Consider the following 15,103-nt stretch of genomic DNA (forward strand, 5'->3'; position numbering starts at 1 on the left):
AGAGTAAGGCATGGGGGAGGATTACCTCTTAAGATGTTCCACTCATCAGGACTCAGAGAAGCAGTCATTCCTGTGTGCACCCTGAGAATGGCTTGTGGCCCTTCAAGGCCCGTGTAGCTTTAGGCACTAGGCCTTTGTAGATACCACTTACTTGTTAAATTTTATCACCTTGAGTGGATGTTTCCTGGGCTCAGTGAAAATTTGCTGATGGCCTTTTTTCTCTCTATTGAAAAAATATTTAAACTCTTTGACATCCTCTGTTTGGCAAGCAGTATGATACATTAGACAGAAATGAGTTCTGGAATTAACTAGACATTGCTTTGAAAACTAGCTCTGCTGCTTATTGGCATGTGACCTCAGCCAAAATATTTATGTAGCTTTTCTGCACTTAGTTTTTAAAATGCTCTTCCTTCTGCTTGTTCACTCCCCAAATGGTCACGAGGACCAGAGTTGGGCACTCATATGGGATGTCAGTCAGCACCACAGGTAGAGTTTTAGCTTGCTCTTATGCTATGCCAGTCAGAGCCCTTTCTGTACTTATTTAGCCTTTTGTATTTATCCCCTCATCTGTAAAATCAAGATACTTTGTACTGCCAAATATCTGAGAAGGTTTATGCTGGCAATGTATGTTAAAGCACCTAGCAATGCATGGCAAGAGAAGATATAGAAATTTTAGTTTTTAAAAAATGTTGTTAACGTGAGTTTATTTGTTTTGGCAGAAAGGACCTGCTGCTTTGTCTTAAAAATAGAGAAAGAGAATTTTTTTTTTCATTGAGTGTACATATCCATTTCTCTATACTTGCAGATAATGAATAATGGTTTTTGTGGGCAAATGAGAGATATCACTCATTGTCTTTCAGAACACAGTGGGTGATATCAGGGGCTAGGCTATCTCTGAGTGACCCTATGTGATTGCAGACCCGTCTCTAAAGGGTCTGTGGCACATAAGCATCAGTTTCAATTCTGTGATGTCCAACATATGACTTAGACAGTGCTTTACGTTCAGACCTGGAGCTGTCTTTGTTGCCATGGTGATTGGTGATTTGAAGCTTGTTTTTACTTGCAGGAGCTGCTAAGTCGCACATCTCTTGAGACCCAGAAGCTCGATTTGATGACCGAAGTTTCTGAGCTGAAGCTCAAGCTGGTTGGCATGGAGAAGGAGCAAAGAGAGCAAGAGGAGAAACAAAGAAAAGCAGAGGTGGGTATGATATGCTGAATCCTAAGGAAATTCTGTATTATCATAAAGTTAGATTTGGGGAAGTTATCCTAATATGGACTTAGGCCATCTGGTCAACCTCAAGCCTGGCAGCCCTTGGGTGCCACAAGTATCTATGCACTAGAGGAAGAATGTTTTGTTAATACCAAGTTATCGCATTTTGCTATAGCTGCAAATTTTTCAGCAATACCCAAACCACTAAGTTCTGGCTTTCAGGCTCTATCCTCCCTCAAATTGCTGACAAGGATGGAAGGAAAGGGAAGCAGTGGCAAGGGAAGGACCAGGCAAAACCTGGGGGACACAGGATGTCTTCTGTGAGAACCAGCTGATTAGCCCCTCAGCGGGCTATTGTCACAATATCCAAGGACATTGGAGACTTTTTCTTTTGATGTGCACTTCACTGACCCACATGGAAGTCCCAGGGGATTGGCTTCTTTTCTCATGGTGGGTCATAAGGGTGAACTGGGACACAAACCTTGTAGAGGTTTTGCATTTTGTTTTTCAGACTCCACGTGCTATTGGTTGGAGTATGCCAGAACTCTTTTTGAATATGTATTTAGCAAATTTGTAGGCTGCTTTATTTGAGAAAGCAGCCTGTTTAAGTCTAGATCACTATCTTCCTTTTTTTCTCCCTTCACATCCTTATAGTCACTCCTGGTAATGTGAGATATAAAGGAGCTATGTTCTGTGCTTGGAACCTCATGCTGATATTCTTTTTTTTTTTTTTTTTAACTTTTTTTTTCTTGACAATCTTTACATAGTTAATTAGGGCAAAAGGGTTCAAGGGCTACAGGAAAGTGGGTAAGACTATTATTTCCACATTGTTTTTTTCCTGTATCTGGGGTAAAGGGGGAGATAAAGGGAGAAGCCCCACCCAGGTTCCCACCCATCCCAGGTCCCTGATGTGGGGCATGCTCCGAGGGTCTTGCTCAAGTGGTTTTGATAGTTCAGTAGTTCTGAATTGCTGCCAATCTCACCATTCCAAGCATGATAAAATCTCTTCAGAATCCACTGATTGACATAGTCCACCTTAGAGTCTATTTGCCCAGTTTTGATTGATTTGTTCTGTTCTCTGTTGTGATGCCAGGTATCCTCTGCAGGTTCCGATAGACTGCCATATCCTCCGTGTGCAGCTGGTTATGCTCTCCACTGCTCCGTCTGAGCCTCTGAGGAGGCTCGACTCTGGCACTTGCATTCCATGGCAGTCCGGCAGTTCGATTGGGGAGGTCCCAAAAGAAACTTTTAGGTGATCCCAAACCAGATTCTTGAGTGTACTTGCAAGTACAGGGCCCAGTACAGTCCTCGCTCCAACCAGATGGTGGTTGCAATTGCTGGTTTGATTCTGTTTCCAGCCCTGTCTTCCACACGAACCAATGGGTGTTGCAGTCCAGCCTGATTCTGCCCAGCACACACTTGGCCCTCATATAAACCAGTGGAAGCTGCAGCCTAGTTGGAGCGACCCACAATAACCCCCACCAGGCCTGCCCCCTACCCTGGTTCCCGTGCTTGCCAGTATGTACAGCAGACCAGTCCAGTCTGTCCCACATCCCATTCAGCTCTCATACATGTCAATGGGCATTGAAGCCTAGTTCAACCTAACCAGCTCCACTATCCAGCCCACACACATGCTGTTGGGTGCTTTTCTGTCTAGCCACCCTTGCCCCTGTCCTGGTTTTCATGCTCAAGAGGGAGGAGCCCACTATTTCCCTTCTAGGCCACTCCCACTCCTGGATTATGCACTCTCCAGGTGGTTCTGGAATTTAACTTGACAGATTTAGCCTCCAGTGCCAGCCCCTGCCATCTGATGCCATGACTGATATTCTGATCTAATTTCACAGCTCTATGAACCTCAACAAGTTAACTACTTAATCACTTTGAACTTCAGTTTCTTTATTTGGATTACTCTGTGGTAAAGTCTAAATAAAAAGTTGCTTTTGAGAGCATGTTCATTAATAAAAAGTATGGTTACCTAAAGCAGATAGTCTACAGTGAGCTGAAGCTAATAGCTTCTCTTGAAAAAGTGCAGTCTAGGGCCTGGCACGATAGCCTGGTGGCTAAATCCTTGTCTTGAACGTGCCAGGATCCAATATGAGCCACTGTTCATGTCCCGGCTGCTCCACTTCCCACCCAGCTCCCTGTTTGTGGCCTGAGAAAGCAGTAGAAGATGGGCCAAGGCTTTGGGACCCTGAACCTGTATAGGAGACCCAAAGGAGGTTCCTGGCTCCTGGCTCCTTGCTCTGGTGTAGCTAAGCCCCAGCTGTTGAGGCCAGTGTGAACCAGTGGATGACAAGATATTTCTGTCTCTCCTCTCTCTAATAATGCCTTTCCATAAAGATAAGTAAATCTTTAAAAACATGAAAAAAGAAAAGAAAAAGTGCAGGTGAATGTATGAGATCTCCCACTTTAATCCAACTTAGCTACTCCTTAGCTTTGTGATCCTGGGAAAATTTTTTAATTTCGTTGTTTTTTCTTTTGTGAGATGGAGATAGCAGTACTTCGTCTTTCTTTGATTATTCTGCAGAGGGTGTGCAGCCCTTGGCATAGTGCTAGATATGTGGCAGTAGTTAGGTTATATTGATCACTTACTGATAATGACGTTAAGCATGGTAGAAATGGAAATGCAGACTTATACATAGTTTATATACTGCCAAAAAATCACACATACTAAAAATTGATCTGTGTGAGATATTGAATGGATTCTGTTTCTAAAACATTCAGAAAGATAGAATTGAATTTTCTCCTGGCTTAGAGTTGTTTTCCAGTGTTTCAAGAAAATGTGATTACATGTGAATTTTGGGTGCAGAATTCAGTAAACTGTGAGAAGGCAGAGAATGAACTCAAAAACTCTTTTAAAAAGAGAGGCGAGTTGTTAGATCACACAACTTGAAAATCCAGGGTTTAAAATGTCCACCATGAGTCCCAACAATTACTCAGTGTCACTAGAGCAAGTCTTGTATTTCTTGGCTCTGATCTAGCCTTCCCCTCGGGAAGATTGTCTCCCTGTGGTGACAGAGGTGGCCATCAGTGGCTCCAGACCTGGCAACTCCCATAGAGAGAGATGTTGTTTTCAAAGCTTCCAGGAAAAATGCCAATATTACATCTCAAATTGGGCCAATTTAGATCACATGCTCCCTTTGCACTAGTTGCTACAAGAATCACATATGACACTCTGTGGTGCATGTGTGAGTCAATCCCTCTGTGCAGGACTGCAGAGTTGGTACCACACGGGGACAACTGAGGCCTTTACAGGGAAGTCTGGAAAGAAGGAGAGCTCCTACTTCTGGGACAAATACCACTAAAGCAGTTATTTTACTTTGCTTACTTGCTTTCTGAAGGTTGTTTTTAAAGCTAATTTTTTTTGTTTTCCGTCCACCTGTAAATGCATAAGACAACATAGTTCCTGAGCCTCTGGCCCCCATCCTAAGAGATAACAGCCCTTCCCAGTTGCTAGTACAAATATTAGGTTTCCAAGTGCAGGAATTTTGCAGGCTATTCAAACCTGTGATAATCAGTGAGCAGTCACGTGACCTAAAACAAATTTCTCATTCTTATAATTGAGCATAGTCTTCGCTGATAGGTCCAGACCCCTGCCTCTGTGGCTGTCAGGAGCACCAGGGAGTGCAACCACGTGGTACTGCAATGGAGATGTTTACTTCAGGTGACATTTTGCTAGCTAAGGTCACCAGGGACTGCAATTGCAGGAATAGGGAGAATGCTGCCTCCCATCGTACATTGCTGCTATTTTTCTAATGAGAGTATTTAGCCTAAGGGCTGATTGCCTGTGGTTTAGAAAAAGCAGGGCTTTTTTTTTTCTTTCTTACTTTCTAGTAGCCAAAATTGTAACTTCCTTAGTGTAGTTCAGGCTTTTCTTAAATTCCATTTCATGTTTCAATGACAAAAGAGGATGCTATTCACTAGAGCATCACAGACTGCTTTTTCTGCTCTAATAAAGACCACCCTACATCAGTCACGTTGTAGAGAGGGCTAAGTCCTGGTGTGGCTGAAAGACCTGAGGACTTGGAGACCCAGATTTCATGATGTCTGGTTGTGTGCTGGAGTCAGTGAGTGGCCTGTGTGAGATACTGGTAAACAGTACATTTCATGTTTATTTTACCTTTTCCTGTCAGCTGGTTGCAAAATTTCTGGCTCATAAAATGCTCAAATCACTTGTGTGTACTCCTAAGAAGTAACATTGCAGAAGAGTGATTGATGTGGAAAATAAATACTAGAATTAGGATGATGGAATATGAAAGATGCCGAAGCCAAGCAAAATATCTCTGTGGCACACCAGATCAAAGGCATTTCAAAGGCACATTAATCAGAAGCCTTTTCCTCATGGAAGGGGTTATGGGGCTCCTGCCCACTGGGAGTACGGAGCTCTAAAGCTGGATCCTGTAGTGGAGTTCAAAGTTTCTGCATTCATTTCCCAGAGCAGGAATCCAGGATGTGCTAGGAATGAAGTTGTCCCAGTTAATCAGGTATACAAATGAGCAGGAAGAGATCTAGAAGGAAACTTCAGTACTTCCTGGGAGAAATTGGAATTTCATCCCACTAAATGGTGGTACCGCTACCCCTTCTTGCTTTCCATGGCCAGGAACTTGGAAGGAAGGAACTCTTGATTTCTGAACTGGGACAGCCAACACGAGAGGTGTGTAATGCAGAACGAAGGCTAAGAAGTTGTTTGCTCAAAGTGGAATTGACTTGACAGGCAGTTTTATTATTCTTGTTTTAATTTTGTTTGCTTATGGTTATTATGGTAAATACATTCCTGCAATTCAAAGACAAAGAGGCAAGGGTTTGGTGCATCTGGGTAGGCCACTGCTTGGGATGCCCTCACTTCATATTTGAGTGCCAGTTTGAGCCCTATATTCTGCTATTGCATCTTGGGCCAAAGAAGATGATTGCCAAGTGCTTGGCCTCTGCCACCCAAATGGGAGACCTGGAATATTGCTGCCTCTTGGCTTTGTGGCTGTGTGGACATTTTAGAAGGAAATCAATGAATGGAAGACCTCTCTCTCATCCTCTCTCTCTCACCACATACCTTGCATTTTAAATAAATGGAAATAATAAAAATTAAAAACCCACATTTTAAAATGAAGAGCTCAGAAGTACAAATAGCAAAAATTTTTATCTGTGTCTGTCCTTCAGGTCAAGATTCAGGGACCAGTGCTTGTTTGCATGCGTATCCCCATAGTTATCTTAGGACTAGATAAGCAAATTCATGTGGATATACACGTATATTCTCTCCCTCTCACTCTCTTTCTCACACACTATTTTTGTGCAAGTACATTTTATTATTCTCAACCTTTCCTTTTAAATTTAGCAGCACTCTTGGAGTTCTTTTCATACCAAGTAAAGTAAAAAAGAAATCTCTTCATTCATTTATGTCTGCATACATCCCGTTACCTGACTAAGCCCTAGCTAACTTAAGCAGTTTTTCTTCAAGGTGCTTTATGTTATTTCCAAGTTTTTGGCACTGCAAATAATGTTAGCAGCTTAGGTTGGTGGTTCAGATGTCCATATCTATACCAGAATGCCTGGGTTTAATATGTGCTTATGGCTCCCAGTTCAAGCTTTTTGATGATGTTGAATCTGAAGGGCAGCAGTGATGACTCAGATGATTGGTTTCCTGTTACATATATTAGAGAACTGATTGTAATCCTAGCTCCTGTCTTCAGCCTCAGCCCATCCTTGACCATTTGCAGTCATTTTGTGTGAAGCAGTGGATGGGAACACTTGCTCTTGCCATTCTCCCCTCCCCTCCCCTCCCCTCTCCCTCCCCTCCCCTCCCTCCCCTCCCCTCCCCTCCCCTCCCCTCCCCTCCCCTCCCCTGTCCTCCACTCTCCTTGCCTCTCACCGCCCCTTCCCCCTCCCCTCTCTTCTCCTCTCCTCTCTTCTCTTCTCCCTTCTGTTCTTCTCTTCTCTCCTCCCTGCCCTTTGTCTCTTGTAATGAATAATCTTACATTTCTGTGACAGTATTGGAGTGCAATCAGTGCAGCAAGGGATACCTGTACTTAAATTTTTGATATTTCCAGATTTCCCTTTATAATGTCTAGAGATTATTTTCCCAACAGCAGTACAGTGTACAGAATGTCAATATATGGGTTTGAGTTATGGTTTCATTCCCAATTCTAACCTCCTCCTAATGTGTACCTTGAGAGGCAACAGGTAATGGGCTCAAGTAGTTGCATCCCTAACACCCACATGGGCAACCCAGATAAAGTTCTTGGCTTCTGGTATTAGTTTGGTCCAACCTCAGTTGTTGCGAGTATTTGAGTGAACTAGTGAATGGAGCTTTTCTCTGTTTCTCTGTAAAATAAATGAAAACAAAACAAAATTAAAAGATGGCAAGAGGCAATTAAATTGAGCATGAAGGAAGGAAAAATAACTGAGTAAAAATATGAAAAAGTTAACAGATAGGAAGGGATAATAATGACTAAAACGATAGGAGGTGCCCAGGTGCTTCATATAGAATCCTCAAAACAGTCCATGAATGGTTTGAAAGGAACAATAATAAGCAAACCATGTTGAAGATAACAACACAGAGCAACACTTCTCAACTGATACGTATTATCTGGGCTTCATGATGTGGAGCCCCAAAATGGAATGAAATTATAAAAGGGCCTATCTTTTACAAGGTGATTAGGTCTGGATTATAAATTATAAAGCTGAATGAAATACTGAGAATGACAATTGACTCCTACTGAAAAATAATAACATGTGGTTAGGAAGGATTAAGAAAAAGTGGCCCAGCAGTTTTGGGGTACAGCACATGGTCACACTAAGCAAAGGAGGAACCTGAATGTGCAACAATAGACCCCAAACCAATATGGACCAAGGGTAGTGATGGAAGGAGGGGAGCAGCAGCTACATGATTCCTAAAAATGCTGGATAAAGATAGACATATTTGAAAGTTGGTTTTTCTCACTTGTTTATAGTTTATTCAGAAGGCAGAAATCAAAATTGGGAAAACTGCTCTTTTGACTCTCATATTGTACCAGGGACCAGTGTTATGTGTGGCACAGTGGATTAAGTTGTTACCTGTGACAGTAACTTCCCTTACGGGTGCTGGTTTGGAGCCAGCTGCTACAGTTAGAATTCAGCTTCCTGTTAATGCACCTGGGAAAGCAGCAGAAAGTGCCTCCGAATACTTGTACTCCTGATACCTGCATGGCAGACCTGGATGGAGTTCCAGGCAGCTGGCTTCTGCTGGGTGGAGACTTGACTGTTGTGATTTGGGAAGCGAACCAGTGGATAGAAGATACCTCTGTCTTTCTGTCAGTCCTTATCTTTGTAAATCTGCCTTTAAAATGCATAAATAAATCTTTTTTTAAAAAATGACCGAGGAAAGCAGTTAGTTTATGTAGTAAAATGAGAGGAACATTGAGACACAGTGGCCATTGTTACCTGATGTTTCATGAAAATGAACAAGTGGAAAACTACACATGACATGCACTGTAGGCTTTGGTAAATCATAATGTAGGAAGTCAGAAAAGTCAAGAATACTGAGCTGCTTAAAATTGACTGTGCCATATCACAAATAATGCCAGTAAGAAGGAAGAACTTAGCAGTGTCACGAGAGTAACTAGTTTTAAAAGGAACTTGTAAAAAGGATAAAGAGGACGTGTATCAGGGACACTCAAGGTACACTGTATGGTCAGTATAATGCAGGGAAGACCCTGAAAAATCATATAATGCTAGGTATAGTAGAAAGCCATTTAAATGAGATCTCTTTACAAGGTTTGGGGGAAGAAAAAGGTAACAGATTTGATTATTCACTGCCTTGGACAGATACAGAGAACTTGGGTTGTTAGTCCCCAAAATGGTTGTTATAAATAATTTTTTTTTTAAGATTTAGTTATTTTTACTGGAAAGATGGATATACAGAGGAGGAGAGACAGAGAGGAAGATCTTCCATATGATGATTCACTCCCCAAGTGGCCGCAACAGCTGGAGCTGTGCTAATCCCATGCCAGGGGCTCTTCCGGGTCTCCCAAGGCTTTGGGCCATCCTTGACCACTTTCCCAGGCCACAAACAGGGAGCTGGATGGGAAGTGGAGCTGCTGGGATTAGAACCGGAGCCCATATGCGATCCCGGCGCATGCAAGGCGAGGACCTTAACCATTACACCATCACGCCGGGCCCTTATAAGTAAATTTTAAAGAATCAGAAAAATTAAATGAGTTGCTGAACAAGTGGAAATGAACATTTTCCTCGATTATTAAGCTGCAAAAATAAGTAGATTCTGTAAAATATAGGCTGTTAAGTTTGAGGTTAACCTGTGCTGATTTGCCTGAAGCTAGTGAATAAAGTAAGGATCCACTCCCACCAAGAGTGAGGCATGTCAGACTGACCTTCGTTTGGCCAATAACAGAAATCCGCATTTCTATAATGATAGACCAGGTAAATCCATGCTTCAGTAAGGTGGACCAGTAACATTGCCTAGTGTAGTGTTGTGGATAAGATGGGAAAATATAGGGCAAGAATATGGCATGTTGGTACTGAATAACTTTAGAGATGAGGATATATTATCATATGTGAATGTGTATGCCATATATGTCACATTTACACATGTTTGGGTGGGGGAGTTAGCATATGTGTATGGTTACATGTGGAGATATAACAGTGTGTGCATGTTGTGCACCCATATCAACTATTGCTTGCTCTTGGATAAAGAGTTTCTTCTAGACTCTATGTTTCAGATGTCATCCTGCAAGGCTGCTTGTCTGGGATGGCATAACGGATGTGGTGGGGGTTTGTCTAAACTCTAGGGCAGGCTATGGAGGGGACACCCTCAGGGAAAACACTGTGTTTTTTTAGTTTCTGTGAGGAAAAAGGCTGGCCATTGGTAGTGACTCCTAGGAGCCACCAGCAGCCCAGCTTCTACACACTTCATTTCTTCCTTCCATGCTTTCTCCTAACCCTGATATGTTTGAGAGTTGACTGACCTTCAGTGCTTTTCTCTCCTTTCTTTTCATTCCTACAGTCCATTCTGAATGTGATCAGTGAGCTGCAGGAGCAGATGTGTAGGCTGCAGCTGGACATCCACAGGCAGATTCAAGAGCGCCTATTACTCAGTAGGGATAACTCAGAGGAGGCAGCGGCTGGTGACAGTGCAGCTGAACCCCAGCCATGCAGCCAGGACTGTGCCCCTCAGGAGGGGTCACCTGTAGGAAGCACACTTAAGTATATCAGAGCATGCGTGTGTGTTGGGCCTTTCCTTGGGGGAGGGATTGGGGTTCTTCCTAACCAGAACAGAGTGTGGTGTTTTAGCATGGATCTGTGACCTACAGTCAGAGCTTGGACTCATCCCTTTTGGGATGTGAGGTGAACTCTGGGACCCTTACTGAACAGGGTCTGGGTGAGGCCAAGTGCTATGCAGGACTTACCTCCCTTAGGACCAGGAATGAGGTATGTCAGATGCTCTGAGTGATGGGCAGTTATGCAAAGGAAGCCACAGTATTCTCCTTCCCAGTTATGGGATGCAGATACCCATTCTTTCGCCTGGATGGTAGACAAAATTCACTTTTATTTCATATCATCCGTATTTTATGTAAGAAATCATCACAATATAAAACACATGAAATCTGTCCCCTTAATATAAGCAGATACATTTTAACAATATAAATTGAATTACCAAAAAAATTAAAAGTTGCATACATGTCATTAGACTATTGGGCTGATCAAATAAAATTATGGCCACCAAAAAGCCATGCAAAAAAATCATAAAAAAGAATCAAGTTTATGCCTAGCAAGATTCAAACCCTGTGAGAAAAATAGAAAAAAAGTTGCCCTTAACAGTGAACCATTAAGTCATCCTATTAATTTTAAGGAAAACGTTCCTCCTGTGTAATTGGGAGATTTAATAGTCTCTATAGTGTGCATCAACAAGGCACAAGAACTGCCACAATGGCAGTCCTTAGGCATAATAACCCACATACTTGTATCTCCACCTTTGCCGGGCCAATTCAGTCCCAGCCTGAAGGATTCACAATGGACAGAGGAATCCTCTACTTCTAGATGTTGGAGCTCTTCAGGCAGTTCCTAGAAAATTCATTGATAACCAAAATAGGTGACCAAAGCCTTGATGTCCAGTGATACAGATCATGGATGTGTTAGCCTTAGCTTGGAAGACATTTTGGTAAACAGACATTAGCAAATGCTCACCTAAACATTAATGCAGTCTCAGTAAATTGCTTTGCAAAATCCAGGTGTCAGAACTGTCACTTCATGGTGAATTTTCTCAGAATGTTCCTAGCTCTAGACAAGTTAAATAATGACTTGAGTTTCAGGTGATCATTCATTTATGCTTAATGTGTGCCTGTTGTATGTCAGGCATGCTGGTGACCAGAGGAACTGACAGGAAGAGAACTAGCCATAAGCAATCATACACATAAAAGTTTGCAGACTGTGTCAGAGATTCACAGGTTACAGAAGTGAAATGTCAGCAGAGACAACACATCGTAGAAGTCAGGAATCTTTGCTTAGGAAGACCTGAAGGATGGGCAGAGTTAGCTTGATCAACAGCTCTAGATAGAAAACCCAAGTTGGAAAGAGTACTACAAACTTTTGATGTGTCAGGGACATAACTGGGAAGAAATAATGATAAAGAGGCAAACAGGGAGCTGAATCAGGCCAGGTTGTAATGGGCATGTGTTAAAGTTTAACATGCCAGGATCTCATGCTTTTTAAATTATGTTATTCCCCTGGAAATTGTTGGAGTCAGTAGATTTGAAGTTACTGCCTAGGCTACCAACAATAATTGCTAGAACAGAGTAGGGGTGGTAGAAATAGAGGGAAAGGAGGCATGTGGGTTATATGCTTGGAGGTAGAGTTGATAAAGCTTAGTGATGAATTGCATACAAGGGGAGAGAGAGAGAGGCTACAGAGGCAACTCAGGTTTCGGCCAAGGCAATGAAGTGGCAAAAAATGTCAGTAAGATGGGTGATTTGGGAATTGAGAGTTCCATTTGGGACCTGACGGTTCTAAGATGGCTGGGCAACATCCATATGGAGATGTTGAGTAGGAAGTCAACTATATGTGAGTTTAGAGTTCAGAAGCAATGATTACTTCTATGCCAAATCTGGTAGGCAGTAGGAGCAGTTAGTGATTAAGGAAATCTTGGCTCATGGCCATGTGCTTAATAGCATCTTCTCTATTAAAGGGGTAGTTTTAAAAGCAAAGACTTGGGAGTCAGATGGACTTGAATTCTGGCTCCTCCATTTACCAGCATGGCAAAAGTTGTTTTGTTACCCAAACATTTCCTCACCCAGCAACCTTCAGTGGCTCCCTGTTGTTCAGAGAATAGCATCGGAATCCATATTCACATCTAAGAGCCTTAACAATTGAGTCCCCACCTAGGCTCCCAGCCTCATCTTGTACTTTGGGCTGATATCACCAGATCTTCTCCTGTGCTGTGTCCTGCTGTTACCCCTCCCTGTATACCCTCACCCACCTATATTCGTGTCTACATTTGGCACCAAGTATTTGTTCTTTTATTGTTTAACTTCTATCCTGCTGGCTTTCGTTTCTTTTATAAAGGCTTACCAGGATCACCATGCTCTTCTAGGTACCTACTCCTTAGCAGAGAGGCAGAGACAGAGAGAACACTACTTCCCATGAACCTGCTTTCCCAAATCTTGTCTGCCTAAGAGAAGAAGCTGTCCCCTTTTGGCCAGACTTCTCATCTTCCTGTTTCCTGGCTCCCAGCGTATCTGTGCATGATGCAGACATATCCCATGGAGGATACAGATGTCAGAGGAAGGGACAGGCGCAAAAGACTTTGAAAAGAACTGTTTTCTGTTATGTCTGGAACTCTAGCGTTTTTCAGTGACCCGACAGGTTCTGAAATACTAACCAAATGTCAGGATTAAAGCTAAACTACGGAACTTGATGAGGTAGCTGCTGCTTCAGAGCCTTCTCTGCATGAGCTTATTAGGCTTAAAGACCTAGCAATTACCTTTAACCATAAGAACTTTGCCTTTCTCCCTGATTCCTCTAGGAGTTACTGCAAGAACTCCGACACCTCAAAATCAAGGTAGAAGAGTTGGAGAACGAACGGAATCAATATGAGTGGAAGCTAAAGGCCACTAAGGTAAAAGGCAGAGCTGATACTTACGGGGAAGACACAACTACTTCTGGGGGGAGGGTTTAGGCACAGACTCAGGGTGTCCAGGTTGACGTTGTGGCACAGTGAGTTAAGCCTGTGATGCAGGCACCTAATATCAGAGCACTGGTACAAGTCCTAGCCACTCCACTTTCAGTTCAGCTCCTGGCCAGTTCTCACCTGGGAAAGCAACAGAAAATGGCCCAAGTTCTGGGCATCTGCAACCTACTTGGGAAACCTAGATGGAGTTCCAGGCTTATGGTTTTGCCTTGGTGTAGCCCCAGCTGTCTCAGCCATTTAGGACATGAACCAGAGGGTGGAAATTCTCTCTCTCTCTCTCTCTCTCTCTCTCTCTCAGTAATTGCCTTTACAATAAATAGGCACCTAGATTCGACTCGCAAAAGCTCCTCATGGGGAAAGCCCACAAGATTTTGAAAAGATAGGCATGCTTTATTTTAGGCAGTCAACTTATTCCTAAATTTCATATAAACTTTGCATCTTGTTTTCTCAATCAAATCTGTTTTTTTTTTTAACCCAGGGAGCTTGCTATTTAAAACATACCAAGAATAATTATTTGTGTATATGAAATTAATTTCTTTCATTCATACTGTATTTCTTCCTAATTTTCCTATGACATTTGATGTGCAGAGATTAATATAAATGGATTTAATTCAGCCCACTAGTTTGATTTTTGCTCTGCTGGAAATTTCCTTCTCACAGCCTTGGCACATGTTCTTGTTTGAGGGCATCTGCCTTATAGGGAGCTATGTACACCTGCCTTTCCCTTAGGTATCTGCAGTGCCACCCACGGGGCTTACCAAGTAGTCACTCTTGATATTTTAACTTATTTACTGGAGATTTAAACAAAAACTTCTGTTATAAATGCTTTGAACTTCTAGTTTATATTTTTATTTTTTGAAAGTTAATTGTTAATATAAATTCAAGAACAACATAGGAAAATTTGAAACTGTAAAACAAACACCGCTCTTACTGTCTGAGAGTTATTGCTGTTACTATTTCCTGTGTCTTTTTCTCTTTCTGGATCTCTTTTCCTCTCTCTTAATTTCTGGTATTCACCAATTATACGAAAGAATGATGCCATGCTTCTTTTATTTACATTTTTTGACTTCTCATATTACTAAAACACTAAACATGTTGTTAGTATCTATGTAACAGTCAAGTATATAAATATAAAATAATTTGCAAGACTATTTTTTGGATGATAGAACTGAGATACAGAGATTAATTTTCTTAAGAACTTAACAGCTAGTAAGTACATACAAGATTGATCTGTCTCCTATTTTTACTTGAATATAGCTATTTTTTTAAAGATTTATTTATTTTGATTGGAAAGTCAGATATACAGATAGGAGGGGAGAGAGAGAGAGGAAGATCTTCTCTCTGAAGGTTAACTCCCCAAGCAGCCACAGTGGCTAGAGCAGAGCCAGGAGCCCAGATCTTCTTCTGGGTCTTCTATGTGGGTACAGGGTCCCAAGGCTTTGGGTCATCCTTGACTGCTTTCCCAGCCCACAAGCAGGGAACTAGATGGGAAGTGGGCTGCCAGGATTAGAACTGGCACTCATTTGGGATCCTAGTGCATTCAAGGCAAGGACTTTAGCCACTAGGCCACTGCGCTGGGCCCTGTAAAATATAGCTTTTTATTAGAGGAATCCATATCTGTAAATTTTTTGCAGAAAATTCAATTTAAAAATAAGCCTGTTGGAGTACAAAAATATTTGAATTTCATGCAGTTTTTAAAATCAAAATAATAACTTGTCATA

The 15,103-nt window shown here is 42.1% G+C and overlaps 1 protein-coding gene across 3 annotated transcripts in view; it reads left to right on the forward strand.

Moving 5' to 3' along the window:
* The window catches only part of LOC121167440 (liprin-beta-2-like), a 137,799-nt gene that overhangs the window by 87,259 nt on the left and 35,437 nt on the right, over positions 1–15,103 (forward strand). For all 3 annotated transcript variants that reach the window (XM_040996834.1, XM_040996835.1, XM_040996836.1), the window contains 2 exons: positions 1,067–1,198; positions 13,218–13,310. In XM_040996834.1, the coding sequence (XP_040852768.1) occupies positions 1,067–1,198; positions 13,218–13,310 (225 nt within the window). The remainder of the gene's footprint in view (positions 1–1,066; positions 1,199–13,217; positions 13,311–15,103) is intronic.

Source organism: Ochotona curzoniae, unplaced genomic scaffold, assembly GCF_017591425.1.
Source record: "Ochotona curzoniae isolate NIBS_2020 unplaced genomic scaffold, NIBS_Ocur_1.0 patch367, whole genome shotgun sequence".
NCBI classification, from domain to species: Eukaryota; Metazoa; Chordata; class Mammalia; order Lagomorpha; family Ochotonidae; genus Ochotona; species Ochotona curzoniae.